General features: G+C 40.6%; 1 protein-coding gene across 3 annotated transcripts; it reads left to right on the top strand.

Moving 5' to 3' along the window:
• Window positions 1–1,858: 1,858 nt before the first annotated feature.
• Window positions 1,859–13,002, top strand: lrrc40 (leucine rich repeat containing 40). 3 transcript variants are annotated; one of them, XM_032572541.1, is made up of 15 exons: window positions 1,859–2,194; window positions 3,813–3,994; window positions 4,876–4,949; window positions 5,301–5,430; window positions 6,680–6,803; window positions 7,382–7,521; window positions 7,633–7,805; window positions 7,893–7,986; window positions 9,257–9,302; window positions 9,712–9,811; window positions 10,476–10,583; window positions 10,662–10,772; window positions 11,532–11,609; window positions 12,402–12,587; window positions 12,709–13,002. In XM_032572541.1, the coding sequence occupies exons 1-15, from the start codon at window positions 2,050–2,052 to the stop codon at window positions 12,812–12,814; spliced, it is 1,797 nt and encodes a 598-aa protein (XP_032428432.1). In that variant the 5' UTR covers window positions 1,859–2,049; the 3' UTR covers window positions 12,815–13,002. The 3 variants fall into 3 exon arrangements, with proteins under 3 accessions (XP_032428432.1, XP_032428433.1, XP_032428434.1); XM_032572542.1 differs by having other exon boundaries at window positions 7,896–7,986; XM_032572543.1 differs by having other exon boundaries at window positions 2,084–2,194; window positions 3,788–3,994.
• Window positions 13,003–13,784: the final 782 nt, after the last annotated feature.

Consider the following 13,784-nt stretch of genomic DNA (forward strand, 5'->3'; position numbering starts at 1 on the left):
TGCTCCGATGCTATGCAGGAGATGTGTTACCTCTGTGTCCACAGAGAAAAATCATGACAGTTTTGTCCAATCACTCACAAGAATCTGGATGATGTCATACATCACTTGAATTCAACCACTTACTACCTTGACAGCCTGCCAAATATTTATTTTTTTAAGTCTTACACATAGAATGGCATTAGAACCTTTAGACATTGTAAATATGTCAATGCTTTTAGGTATCTTTCATCAGTGACTAAAAATAACAGTGATTAAGCTACTTTAATAGAAGAATACTCTAGACAAGTCACTCATGAACAGCCTGTATGAAACCTACTCTTAGTAAAATTATAGAAAAAGTTGTTTTTCATCACAACACAGAGACAGCTCTAATAAAGGTCCTTTACAACATCCGCTTTAGAATGAACTTTTCATTTCGGTCTTTCTCAATCCTAGTGCTATATTTGACATAGTCGACCATAATAGACTGGTTGAAAAACCCAAATGAAAACACCAGAAAAACCCTGTACAGAAATTTCCAACCACCTTTCAAAAACGAAGATGGTTTGCACTACCTTGGTTCTAATAAGGGTTGATAACCCTACTGCTAAAGTTCCTTCCTGCAAGTGAAACTCTTGGCAATATTCTTTCAACAGTTTCATCAACAATGCTGATTGAGTGACCAGAGAAAAAACTGGTTATACCACTCCAGTCAGAAAAAAAATCTCTCACTGCTGGTAAATAAAAAGTGGCTTGCCGCATAATAAAATTAGTCATTGACAATAGCACATAATGGGCATATTAAAAAATGCTCACCGGTCTTTGCTGTACTCAAGCTTGAGGACCTCTCATCATATTTGTGCCATTATATACCTGATCAATGAGTTTCTGAGTCATTGTCAGGAAAAAGGCTGTTCAGACATTACAAAAGCATGGCTATTAAATCATGTTGGACTCCCAAGGAAAAGCTGTTTCTGTGTTGTAACATCTGTGGTCTTATCAGCTTGGTTTTTCCTAATTAACACCAGCGTGCACTGCAACGACTAGTTCTGTGTGAATCTTGACCCTTAAAAACTGTGAAAGTGGGCATGGCGGTGACATAAGGGTAAAGCGCACGACCCATATACAGGTTCCAGTCCAATCAGGTTCCTGATTACCTTTGCGATATGTTATGGACTTTGTTTTTTGCAAGGTCCATAAAGTCTGGTGTGGATGAACTTGAGTGGCCTCCACAGAGTCCTGACCTCAATCCAATAGAACACTTCTGGGATGAATTAGAGCGGAGATTGAAAGTCAGGCCTTCTCGTCCAACATCAGTACTTGGACCTCACAAATGCACTTCTGGAAGAATGGTCAAATATTCCCATAAATGCTCCTAAACCTTGTGGACAGCCTTTCCAGAAGAGTTGAAGCTCTTCTAGCTGCAAACCAACGTCATGTTGAACCCTTTGGATTAGGAATGGGATGTCAGCTACTCAATTAGCTACTCATAAAGTCAATACCCTGTTTTTTTGTTATTTATTTATTGCTCTTTATATTGTACATTCATTGGAAATGAGTAACTTGAAATCAGAGGACAGGATTTAGGGAACTAACCAGATTTGCAGGTGTTACACTAGGAACATATGTAGAGACCATTTGTTTGCATCTTTAACATTTTGCGTCATTCTGAAACTGATAAAGCCTAATTAATAGTTTTTCTGTCTGCAAATAAACTGTTGACTCTTAGGGCCATTTTCGGTGTTTCTATGACTACTCATTGATTTTCATCTCAATTGACTGTTTGGACCATTTGAAAGTATTTTTCTTCGATTACTAATTAAATGTAGTACTTAAACGTTTCGTTTTCTAAAATGAGAACAATTTTAGAGTTTAGGGGATGAATTTTCTCCTCCATTTTCGTTAGTGTTTCATTCCAACCCGGGACCTGCGCGTAAGTTTGGGTAACTTTTATTGTGAAGGATCCGGGGCGGAAGAGAAGTTTGTGTTGTCGTTTTAGGCAGGCGATTACAGGGTGTGGGTATTACGCAGAGGAGAGGCACATTTCATTTGTCTGCATTTTAGAGGAAGATGTCCCGTTTCAAAAGGGAGGGTAATGTGGACAGTCTGGCGGGCTTTCGAACCCCAAAACCGGAGGCAGCTGTTCCCTACGGGCTGCTAAAGGCAGCCAGGAAAAGCGGCCAGCTCAATCTGTCCGGCCGAGGCTTGACTGAAGGTAAGCACACATGCCTTGTTGTCTATTTTTATTTATGTAGGAGAAAGGAACAACAACGTCAAATGAAGAGCGATTATCCTTCGCGGCGACGTCTCTGAGACTGTAGGTGTCGCTGTTTTCTGACCGTGTGGCACATACAATGTATATATTTCACACCCGAATGTATACTTTTATTGTGAAGAGGAGAAGGTGAAGTGAGAAGACTCCAACGGTTTTACTTCATTTTATTTTTGGTTTGGATTGGAAGACATTGAGAATAAAGCAAGACTCAAATTATATTTTCGTCTTTTTCTGCTGACTTCCACAACCGCTCTAATGTTTTCTTGCCAACTTTACGTGTTTTGGGCGCAGAGGGTCGTGGTGGCAAGAAGACCAGCTGTATAGAGGAATTACCATATACACCATGCATAACTCAGAGCTGTACATGATGACTTCATAAACTGTATGCCAAGTAGTAGTAATCAGTGGCCATAGAATTAGGCACCGTGATTGCAAACTCATTTACTGTGATTATCATTACACCTAATTATGTATATTTGACATGATTTTAAATGTACACAGCTAGAACAGAAATATCTGATCTAGCTGTTCAGATGCAAGTAGATATTTCACAACGTCCATTCAAACCTGCTCCTGAATCCATCTTTTGATTTGTTTCTAGTTTTAATGTCTAATTAGTAAATTATTGAGCAAGCAATGCTCCCTCCTGAAGGGCTCATTCCTAACCTGAGTTAGTGAATAATCTGTCTGAAAGATGGTTGGTACTCCTCTTCTTCATGCAGTACTTCAAGGAATGTGAAATTTTGAATAATTAGTTGACTCATTCATATGAACAAAATCCTCTTGCTGCAGCCAGATTTCTGTGAGACAAAATAAATGAATCTGATTATCACGAATAAAGTAATTAATAAAGTCTTTGAAGAGTGAAATCTGATGGTCAGTAAACCACATTTAATTGTTTTATGACAATGCTAGTGACTGTCCACTATTGCTATGCTGCCAGTCAGTGACTCTATGCAATCTGCAGGGTTTCTTTACATAGAAAGAAAACTTTTTACCAGTTTGAACCTGAACAGATCAAGTCAGGTTCCAAAGCTTAACATTTATTTGTTTTATTATTATCCACATAATTTGTGGTCATTTTGTTGCTTTAAGTATAAGTATAGGTATATCTCTTCTTATCTGTGACAGATAAGGTGCCTCTTTTTCCTCTTCTGTGGTCTATTGTTGTCTATCAATGAGGAAGTCTAACATGCTTTGGTTCATGTGTTACAGGTAACTTTAAATGATTTCAAAGGCATATTAGACATAAAGTTCTATATGGAACCCTGGATTGAAATACAAGTCCCGCAAGACCCAATAAGTGTCCTTCTGAACCTACATACTTTAATGCTGTTCCTGAATTTCCCCACTGTGGGACAATAAAGGACTCATCCAATCTATGTTTCTATTCTTCCCATCCACAAATCACTAAACTACACAGATGAGGCTCAACAGTCTACCTAAGCCCTCATCCTATCTTCTTTAACATTGATTAAACTAGTCAGCATGTACTACTGTGGTGTTCTAAGTGAATTATGTTTGTATCTTCAGCGATTTGAGTCATCATGTGTCCCAGTTCCTCAGAATGTGTATCGACTTAACGTTGATGAACCAGCGGAAGCCCAGGAGAACGTATCGTTTGGAGGATCAGATTGCTGGTGGGAACAGACCAACCTCACCAAACTTCTGCTGTCGTCCAATCAACTAACACAGATGTCTGAAGACATCAAACTCTTACCTGCACTAACTATACTGGATGTAAGTACAATCAACTCCAACACCAACTGCAGAGATTAAAAGACGTTCATTTTGTGAAAGATTGGGGCATAAGATCCAGCAAGCCAAAACAATTCAGTTGATGCAAGTTATCAAGTTATGAAAAAAATGTACCCAGTAGAAAGAAGTTGAAAGAAGAAGTTGTCTCTACTTTTCTCAGCTAAACAAAATCAGGGTTTCCCCCTGGCGGGCTTTACCTGTCCTGCCACCTGTCTGAGCGTTGCTTGTTTTCATTTTAAATAGTTTTTTTAATATACTAGTGACTCCAGACTGCATGCCTCTTTGCTGCGGTCCGATCCACTGTGCACCGGTGGAGCGGAGTCCTTCTTGAAATACAGGTTTATAGTTGATGCATTGAGGAGGGCGAGAAGCTGCAGGTGAGCACCAACCACAGACGCCCGTCAGTGCATTGCTGTTGCAGCAGCATCTCTGAAGCTCAGTGCCAACTCTCACTCAAACTGGACTATTTGCTGAGAAGCTTCACCTATACCAGCATTTATATGAACCCCCTGTGAGAAATCACATTTCTGTGGAGAATTTTGGATCAAGGTAAAAGTTTAAAAACCCAACTTGTATTAATGGATGGATGTTGCCTTGAAATGGCTTTTCTTTGAACTTTCCATCATTTTGTAACAATATTCTCTCATCAAAAACATTCCTGGAGAGTTGCTTTAATTCTTTCATGCATGTTTGAGGAATCCTTGAATCTCCCATGACAACCATTCTGGAGTCTCCCCCATCTCTTACTGGACTGTCAATTTGACACTTTATATCAGTACAATCTTTGTCTGGTGTATTTTATTGGGATAAATTGATTTTCTTTAGGTTCAACCAAGCTTTTATTCACCAAATTGTTCTTGCAGCTTCATGACAACCAGCTGAGCAGTTTACCCAGCGCTCTTGGAGAGCTGCAGGAGCTTCTGCAGCTGCGACTAAGGTACAGTTTGTCAGTTTCATGGTGAGTTTTCTGTGGAGACATCACAGTCACCAGTCTATCTTCTTTTTCACAATTAGACCTTTTGAGAAGCACAAAGAGGAACAGGACATTGTCTCTGAATAATGTGTGTGTTTTCATGCGTTCGGACAAAATAAAGGAAAAGAATCACAGAAACTTGATGTGTCCTCTCTGCATGAGAGAACACAGCAGGTGAATAGATGAAGCACTTCTTTTCACTGAGCCTGAAGCTGACTGCCATGATCACCGCTTTATTGTTGAGATTCATCTCTGAGTAAAACTATCGTCTGAGTGGTTTCAAATCAAAATTAACTGTTTGTGTTTTTGTTACAGCCATAATAAGCTGTCATCGCTGCCAACAGAGGTGTGTTCCCTGAACAACCTTCGTTCCCTCACACTACAGCAGAATCTCCTGGAAACTGTGCCAGAGGAAATAGGAGAGCTGGGGAACCTGACAGAGCTGGTAACTCACCACACACTCACGTCTGTCTTTGATATGAAAGAGGATCTTGTGATGGAGCTGTTTGTTCTGCTGTCAACAGACCAGACTAGCTCAGCCTCTTCATTTGTTAGGGCAGCTCATCCACATTCTGGTTCAGATCAGAGGGAGCAATGGAAATGAGGGAAGTCTGTTCTACCTAGTAGAGATGTATGGGCCTGTGTGAGACACAGGCATGACTGGACCCAGTTGGTCTGGTCCTCTGCAGTTCAGTGGAAAAGTGACAGAACCAAATGAAGGGGTGACTGTCCTTCATGACCTTCAGTGCATCACCTCATGGGTTGGTTGCTACTGACATCTTAACAAGCTTTCCTCATCAGTCCTAAAGGAAAGTTGTGACAGTTTCACTAATCATGGCTCCTTGATCAAAGTAAATGATGTAAATGGAAAAGAAAACAGAGTGATGAAATGTAGATTGTTTGGAAATACCCTCAGTATCTTTCCCACATTGATGGACAGCAACAATTTATTTTCCAATATTAGAACCTTGAACAAAATGAGGTTATTAGAAGGTGTATTTAATACTTTCTAAGAGTGTATAAACATCATTTCCTGTAAGCTGCAGGTCAGTGCCAAGGAGTCATGGTATCTACTGAGGCGCTGCTCTCCCAGGTCCCTGATTCAAGCAGCTCTGTGATTGACTGTGAAGGCAGCCAATCACAAACATAACATATTGAGTTATGTTTGAGAACCCAGTCTGTATCAGTCACTTCCTAACACACACAGAGGTGTGTAAACCATGTGTGAAGTGCTTTCTGAATACCTTATGATCCTGGCCCGTGCTGAGCTCAACTGAACGCAGTTGGCTGGTTGTTGTTGCTGGTTTTGGGTCGGGATGAACCAGCAACCATGCTTTACCTTCAACTCACAGAGATGGACAACATGGATCAAAGATTCAGTCCGATATTTGATCGTGATCAGGTGAGCATATAGGTGACCATAGAGCGTATTGTCATAAACTAAATCCCTGAAAGCAGCTAGAAGCTGTAGGAATGAGCTCCCTCTGTTGGCTGAAATGGGGATCTGACATTCCACTCAGACTGAAACAAACCACTTCTTCACAGCATTTGTTCTTCAAACAAAACTACTTGTTAACCAGGTTGCTTCACAATGGCAGCTACAGTTCACAGAATTGATACACTCTTCAGTGTGTGCTCTGCTGTGTTTTGTCATTTACTGATGCCTGTGTTCTTCTTTTTGTTATTGTTTGAAGGATCTGTCCAACAACCTTCTGAAGCGTCTGCCCTCCAGTGTTGGCCGTCTCTCAGCTCTGCAGAAAGTATCCCTTTGTCACAACAAGCTGAGCAGTCTGCCTGACAGCCTGGGCCAGCTGGCAAGTAAGAGCAGCTCTGAGGCCACAAGCAGGCTACACGCTTAGCCTGCATTGTTCACGCTGATGTTGTCATAGAATAATTTGTGATTTTTAAACATGAACACTTGTTTGATGAAAATTCACATAAGTAATCACATATTGACTTTTATTGGTTGTCATGTTCAGTTATTTTTTTCAAAAATCTGTTCAAATGAAGTTTATTTAATCATGGACAGCACAGTAAGCAGTAGGCATGATAAAAACAAACAAGTGTGGTTTGGTGTGAAACCACACTTTAGCCATAGTCTAATTAGTAAACCCAGTCATTTCTTTTTCACGTGCTTTAAACAAAACACACAGAGAATTGAGATGGTATATTTAAGTTGGTTGTGTGAAAATAAAAAAAGATACGCTGCTTTGCTAATTCCATGTATTCTATCAAAATGTATCCAAGAAAATTCTGAAATGTATTGTATGTATTTACTAATTTTGCTTACTCTGTTATAAAATATGAAAACCTTTTTTTGCTTTGTTAAATATAAGTAGCTGTCAGGTATCATGTAGATGTTTGAAGCATTTTGTGTTCTGACTCGGCCCCTGCAGACGTGAAGCTCCTGGACTGCAGCCACAATGAGCTGACTGATGTTCCCGTCAGCCTGGCCGGGATGCTGGCTCTGGAGCAGCTCTACCTGCGACACAACAAGCTACGCCGACTGCCGCAGCTGCCTGCACCCTCTCTCAGGGTAACCATGGCAATCAGTCCGCAACTATGGTTTCTAGGATGACCCGTGACCCAGTCTAGCTGTGTATTGGCAAAGTTTGCAATAAACTATTCTGTGTGTGTGTGTTTGTAGGAAGTGTTTGCTGGGAACAACCGGTTGGAGCTGCTGGAGGCCGAGCAGCTGTCCTGTCTCTCTGCTGTGACTCTTCTAGAACTGAGAGACAACAAGATCAGAAATCTTCCTGAAGAACTCACGCTGCTGCTCACTCTGACCCGGCTGGACCTCACTAACAACGACATCAGCATGTAGGCGTTTACACACACACACACCCTCCACTCTGAGCATGCAGGCCGCTGTGTTTTCCATCTGCATTGGAACTGTGGTGTGTTTAGCAGTCTTCCCGCCTCTCTGAGCCTGCTGCCCAACCTGAAGGTGTTGCTTCTGGAGGGAAACCCTCTCCGTGGAATCAGGAGGGAACTTCTGACTGTAGGTTACACCTCAAAAACACACATACTGTTTCTATTGGGTCTGTGCAGGAACTCAAAGCTGACATCACAGCATTCCAAAAGCGTGGAACTCATTCATGTTCAGCTGACTGTGTTGAGTTCTCACTGACCCCGTCTGGATGTCTGAAGATGCTCATGTTTAGGTTTTGTGTGTGGAGTCAGGTGCTGTGTCCTGAGATGTTTTATTTTCAGTCCTTTACAGAATGTTTTTTACTTCAGTGCTGAGAGCAGCACAGCATATTGAATTCTAATTATCATTACAATAACGGTGCGTCCCAATCACAAAGCTCTGCTTTAATTCAGTATCTTGTTGTGCAGGAAGATGTTTACATTCTGCATATGGATATTATGTTTGACCAATCAGATGTATTCCAACAACCCATGATGCTCACACCTCAGCCGGATTTTAGTTTCTGAGATGCTAACTTTACATTTATCAGGTTTTACTTTTCAATACGACTCCAGCTGTGGTCGGAGTCGTTCCAGACGGCGGTTGCCTCCACTCAGTGCTCAGCAGAACCACGCTGCTAGCTACAGGAAGTCCAGACCTGTCGTCTCCACTGGGACAGGAAGAGAGACCTGGATGTCGCCATAGTCACACATTATTAATGTTATTGTAGTTTGAAGAAAAAAATTCACTATTTTTTTCCGCCCATATAACACAGCCATTCACTGTAATAATACAGATTCGAAAATTACCAGTTCAGATGTGGCACTTTGCCTTTGGCTTTGGCGGCTGGACGTTTTCGTTCAGTCCCCGAGGAAGACCGAAGATGTTTATTGTGTGATTTGGGGGAAATTGAGAGTGAAGTGCATTTTTTGTTTTATTGTCCCTTGTACCTGACCTTGAATTTCTCAAGGTCAATAAATAATTATTTATTTACTAAAATACTTGATGTTTATCCAGATTTCTTTTATGTAACGGATGAGGACAAAATGCGTTATTTAAGTATTTTTTGTTTCAGTTAGCACAGTTTATTTTGGCACCTTAGAAAGAGGATGCTTTTTGTTTAAAGAATATTCATGTCTGTCTGCTTGTTTGTATATGTTTTATTGTGTCTTGTAAGCCCATGTGTTCTGGGCACCTGTAAGGGTGAATGACACATAAAGTAAAGACTACTACTACTATTAGAATATTCAGTGTATACTGTCTAACACCTTCAATACCTCACACCCATTACTTATCATTGTTTCTAATAAGCATGTTCTACATTAACTCAATACTAACCTAAAGTGTCATTTCGCCACAGAAAGGAACTGGTGACCTTCTGAAATATCTAAGAGGAAGAATTAAAGGTGACATTTTTGTTTTTAACTGCAGAAATATTTAAAACTAAAGACTCATTTCATCCTGCTGCAATGAGCTTCAAATGTCCAATCAGTTCTACAAATAGCTGTTAGTCCAGACACGCATGGAGGCGAGAGGGTCCTGACAATCACTTCAGTAAAGAACAGCTGTGTTCAGTAAAAACAGAGAATATGTAAGTTCAGTTCTTTAGAGTCTCTGATAACAGGAGCAGGAACCTGTTTAATATGGCCCACTCAAACTCCTGTTAGAAATAAAACTACTATAATAATTATCTGGTTGTTTGTCATCTGTGAACTATTTGATTTAGTAAATCATGCATGTAAATGATTTTTGTTCTTTTATGGAATATTTCCAAATTTCTTCCAGTCACTTGTTGTTTTGTCCATCAATGTGCAGAGGAGGCTGAGGGAGCGGCTGAGCCCACTGCCATGACGTTACCGTCTGAAGGTCTGGTCAACACGCACAACATCAAAACTCTGAAGACGTTGGAGTATAGGTGAGTCTATTTTCACTCACTGACAATGAAAGCTGGTCTTGTCCTATTGGTGTGTTTCCTAGTTACTGTTGCTAAGGCAGTCCAGGCCAAAGGTCTGATCAGAGCTGCAGGAGGTTCTGTTCAGGTATGTGCTTGAATTCTGCTGCAGCTGACTGGAACTGGTCCAACATGTTGTCACTCTGACCTGAACTCTTCAGCTCTTTGCTCTCCTTTGCTTTTATTTTTCTTGTATAACATTTGCTGCCTGTTGACCAGAACTCTTTTGAAAATAGCTTTTTAATCTCAATGGATTTTCCTGGTATATAAAGGTAAACATCTTTCCTTCTTCATGGAACGTATAGCAGAGAACAGAGTTGGAGGGTTTTCTGGAACAGTTCATAGCAAACAGTGAGAAATAAGGGAAGTAGCTCTACTACAAAACAGGGCAAAAAGTATTATTAAATGTAAAAATTTAGACCAGATTCTGCCCAGTCTGGTCTGAACTTCTGGAGGACTAAAATAATGAATGAGTTAACACCAAGGTAAAATGACTTAAAGGAAAACTGATGCATGTCTAATGTGTTTAATCTTGTTTTTGTTCTAATTTTCTAGTGGACCACAGTTTTACTGCAGAATTTATTAATGTTTGTGTTTTACCCAAGTGTGTGTTACTGTGTGTGTTCAGTAACAAGCAGGCAGCCAGTGTTCCAGACGAGGTGTTTGATGCTGCAGCGCATCAGGCCGTCACCTCTATTAACTTCAGCAGGAACCAGCTGACAGCTTTCCCACCCCGGTGCGTATCACTGCACCAGAGAGGATTGTGGGTAAACTGCCTGATGTAATAAACCCCACCCCTTCCTGCTGTGTGCAGACTGCTGGAGCTCCGCTCCTCGCTGTCAGACATCAACCTGGGCTTTAACAGGCTGAGCTGCTGTTCTGCTGACATCTGCTCCCTCCAGCAGCTCACACACATTGACCTCAGGTACGCTCACATCGTAGTTCTGTTCAGCTACCAGGAAATGAAACGACAATAGTGACACAGTCCACTCAGATTCAGGTCTGCACATTCATGAATTTATTTTGTCCTTAATTTTTGATTCCTATTGGTTTATGTCTTTATGACACATTTAGAGCTGTGGTTCCTTCCCACTTTTCTAAAACATTTTGGAGTAATTCATTTTGATATTTATTATTGAATCTATTCAAAGTGTTCTCAGAACTCATATTCTACCTGAATATAAATACAAATAAACCAGAGTGGCGCTCTTAGCGTTCCTTTTATTTCTTTCCTGAGAACGGTTGTAAACGGCCAATTTTAAGGCATTAAACTGTGAAGTCTCATGTCCTGTATGTTTGATATAAATACAGCATTTTCATAACAACTGAAGGTAACAGTTGATTATGTTATAAAATGGCACTATGTGCCTGGGAAATGCATAATCCTTGCCCTTTAAGGTGACTTGTCAGGTTGGCACCCTTTAGCAGCAGATAGTGAGGAAGCTACCTAATGCAAGTGTGATGACTGTGACCATGGCGATGAGTTGGAAGAGCAGGGAGCAATTTGATTAGCTCCAAAGCCACTGTAGTTTCCTGTTGGTACTGAGGTCAGCCTCACATCTGGAGATTCTGAACAGGCAGCAGAACAATAAAATAACTCTTTGAATTTTACAGTGAAGCTCATGTATAATGAAGTGATGTATTGTGTCCATACCAGAAACAGTCTGTGCCTTCCTTGTTTCAGGAACAACCAGCTGACTGATTTACCCTCTGAAATGAAGAACCTTTCCAAACTACGATGCATTGTGCTAAACTACAACAGGTAGCGTCACCCAGATCTTTTTTTTTATTTTTTTATTTTAAAGCCATTTAGCAGCAGCAGACTGCCGCCATACTCTGTTCATGCAGTGCAGAAACGTGTGTGTGTGCGTGCGTGTGTGTGTGTGTGTGTATGACATCAGGGCCACCAGTTGAATGAGTGTAGTCCCCATTTTAAAACTCAAGTGCACCTGACTGTCGGCTCTTCGGTTAGCTACCGGTACCGGCCCCGTTTCTCCCATCTGAACCGATTTTCAGAAGTCGACAGAAGACCTGGTCACTGATTAGTCAGGGATTTGAGTCATGAGACACTTGTATGGTGTTTCATAGGGTGCTTGGACAAAATAAAAAGTGGAAGCAGAACTCGACCCAGAAACCTGACAATGACCCAAACATACCAGAATCACCAAAGACTTATTGAGGATTATCAAAGAGCTTGGGCCTAGTCAAAGCCCTGGTCTTGATCTCATTGGCATGCTGTGGTGTGAACACAGAGGAAAATCCTCTATCAGCTCCCACCTGTATGGCCAAACTGAGCTGGTAGCTCTAGGAAGAAGTATGTCTAGAAATGTTCATCTATGTTTAACATAGACAAACACTTCTACTAAATCACTTTTGTTTCCAGAGATAAATAACAAGTAAACATGAGCTTTTCTTTTGAAGCAACTATACATCTATTGGGGGTTTCTAACTGTGTAATGGACTTGATAGAATTATTACTAAAATAATTTAACAAAGACCTACATCTAATGAACGTAAAAAACAAGATGGGGGATATTAATTTGTTGTCATGCAGGTTCAACTCCTTCCCTGAAGCTTTGTATCAGATTGTATCCTTGGAGACGGTGATGCTGGGGAACAACCAGGTGGGTGGGGTAGATCCCAGCCGTCTGATGCAGCTGCTCAGTCTGTCCACCCTGGATCTGTCCAACAATGACCTGCTCAGCGTCCCTCCTGAACTGGGCCTGTGTACCAGCCTCAGGTAAGAAGCATTATTGGGAAACTTTTTACATGTTTTGCTATTGAATTATTATTTTTAGCTAAAATAATAAATAAACGTAAAATGTTACTCTTTGTCAACTCGAACTTTGTTTGAACCTCAGATGCCTGAGTCTGGAAGGGAATCCTTTCCGCACACCCAGAGCAGCCATTGTTGCCAAGGGAACGGATGCAGTGTTGGAGTACCTGCGCAGCCGCATCCCTACATGAGGCATGAACTCACCTGATGGTTCAGCAAAAAGGATCAAATCTTTTTTTCTTTCAAAATTTATCACATTTTTAAAAGATATTTGTTGCCTTTGTTTGGTGCTAAAATCCAGAGTTGTTTTTGTAAAAGTGGAATGTCCAAAACCTTCTAAGAAGTTATTTCAGGACATAAAGAGCTCTCTCTCTTTTCAGCTGTTTTGTGGTGTTCTTATGTGAACTCTTTAATTATCATAGTCAGAACTTTATGGGTAGAAAATATTGCTATCTTTTGAATGAATTAACCTTTCTTATTTGACATGTCATGTCTTGAGAGCTCTGGTAAAAATGGCATACAAAACTAAAGACCTACCTAATAAACACACAGCAAGTATATACATATTTATCCATTGAATTGAAAATTAATAATGCCCTCAGCTGATTAATGATTGATGATGGAGTAATACTAAATATTACTATAAACCTCAGAGGAGAACGTTGTTCACATTGTCTCGAGTCTGTGAATGATGGCATAGAGGCCTTCCAACCTCCAACACTGGAGTTCATTGTGAAATTGTCAAAATACCATGGGCAATGTAAAAAACAGGAAAATGCCAAGGACGATTTTTTTCCCCCAATGATTAATGAGAAGAGTACACATCCGTTTCAATAACCTGTTAGGAAAAAACAACAATGCATTCATTCAGTAGGGAAAATAAGTATTTGACACACCACAGATTTTCTAAGTTTCCCTCATGTAGTGATCTGTAATTTTCACACTTCTACTGTGAGAATGAATCTAAAAAAAAATCTGAAAATGACATTTGATGTGATGGGAATTGCATCAGTAGCTTTTGTAATTAATAATTATTAGTTAAAATGTTAGTTGGAAAGGGTAGAGTGCCTTCTCCGGGTCAGGGGGGGTGTCCTGCCCCAAGTGGAGGAGTTCAAGTATCTCGGGATCTTGTTCACGAATGGGGGAAGAAGGGAACGGGAG

The sequence above is a fragment of the Xiphophorus hellerii genome, chromosome 9 (genome assembly GCF_003331165.1).
Source record: "Xiphophorus hellerii strain 12219 chromosome 9, Xiphophorus_hellerii-4.1, whole genome shotgun sequence".
In the NCBI taxonomy this organism is placed as follows: Eukaryota; Metazoa; Chordata; class Actinopteri; order Cyprinodontiformes; family Poeciliidae; genus Xiphophorus; species Xiphophorus hellerii.

Bases quoted from the DNA above. Each gene is read 5' to 3' on its own strand.
- lrrc40 (XM_032572541.1), top strand. From the start codon at position 2,050: ATGTCCCGTTTCAAAAGGGAGGGTAATGTGGACAGTCTGGCGGGCTTT. The intron at 3,995-4,875 runs GTAAGTACAATC...TTGTTCTTGCAG, and splicing joins CTGCACTAACTATACTGGAT to CTTCATGACAACCAGCTGAG. The intron at 7,987-9,256 runs GTAGGTTACACC...ATTTCGCCACAG, and splicing joins TCAGGAGGGAACTTCTGACT to AAAGGAACTGGTGACCTTCT.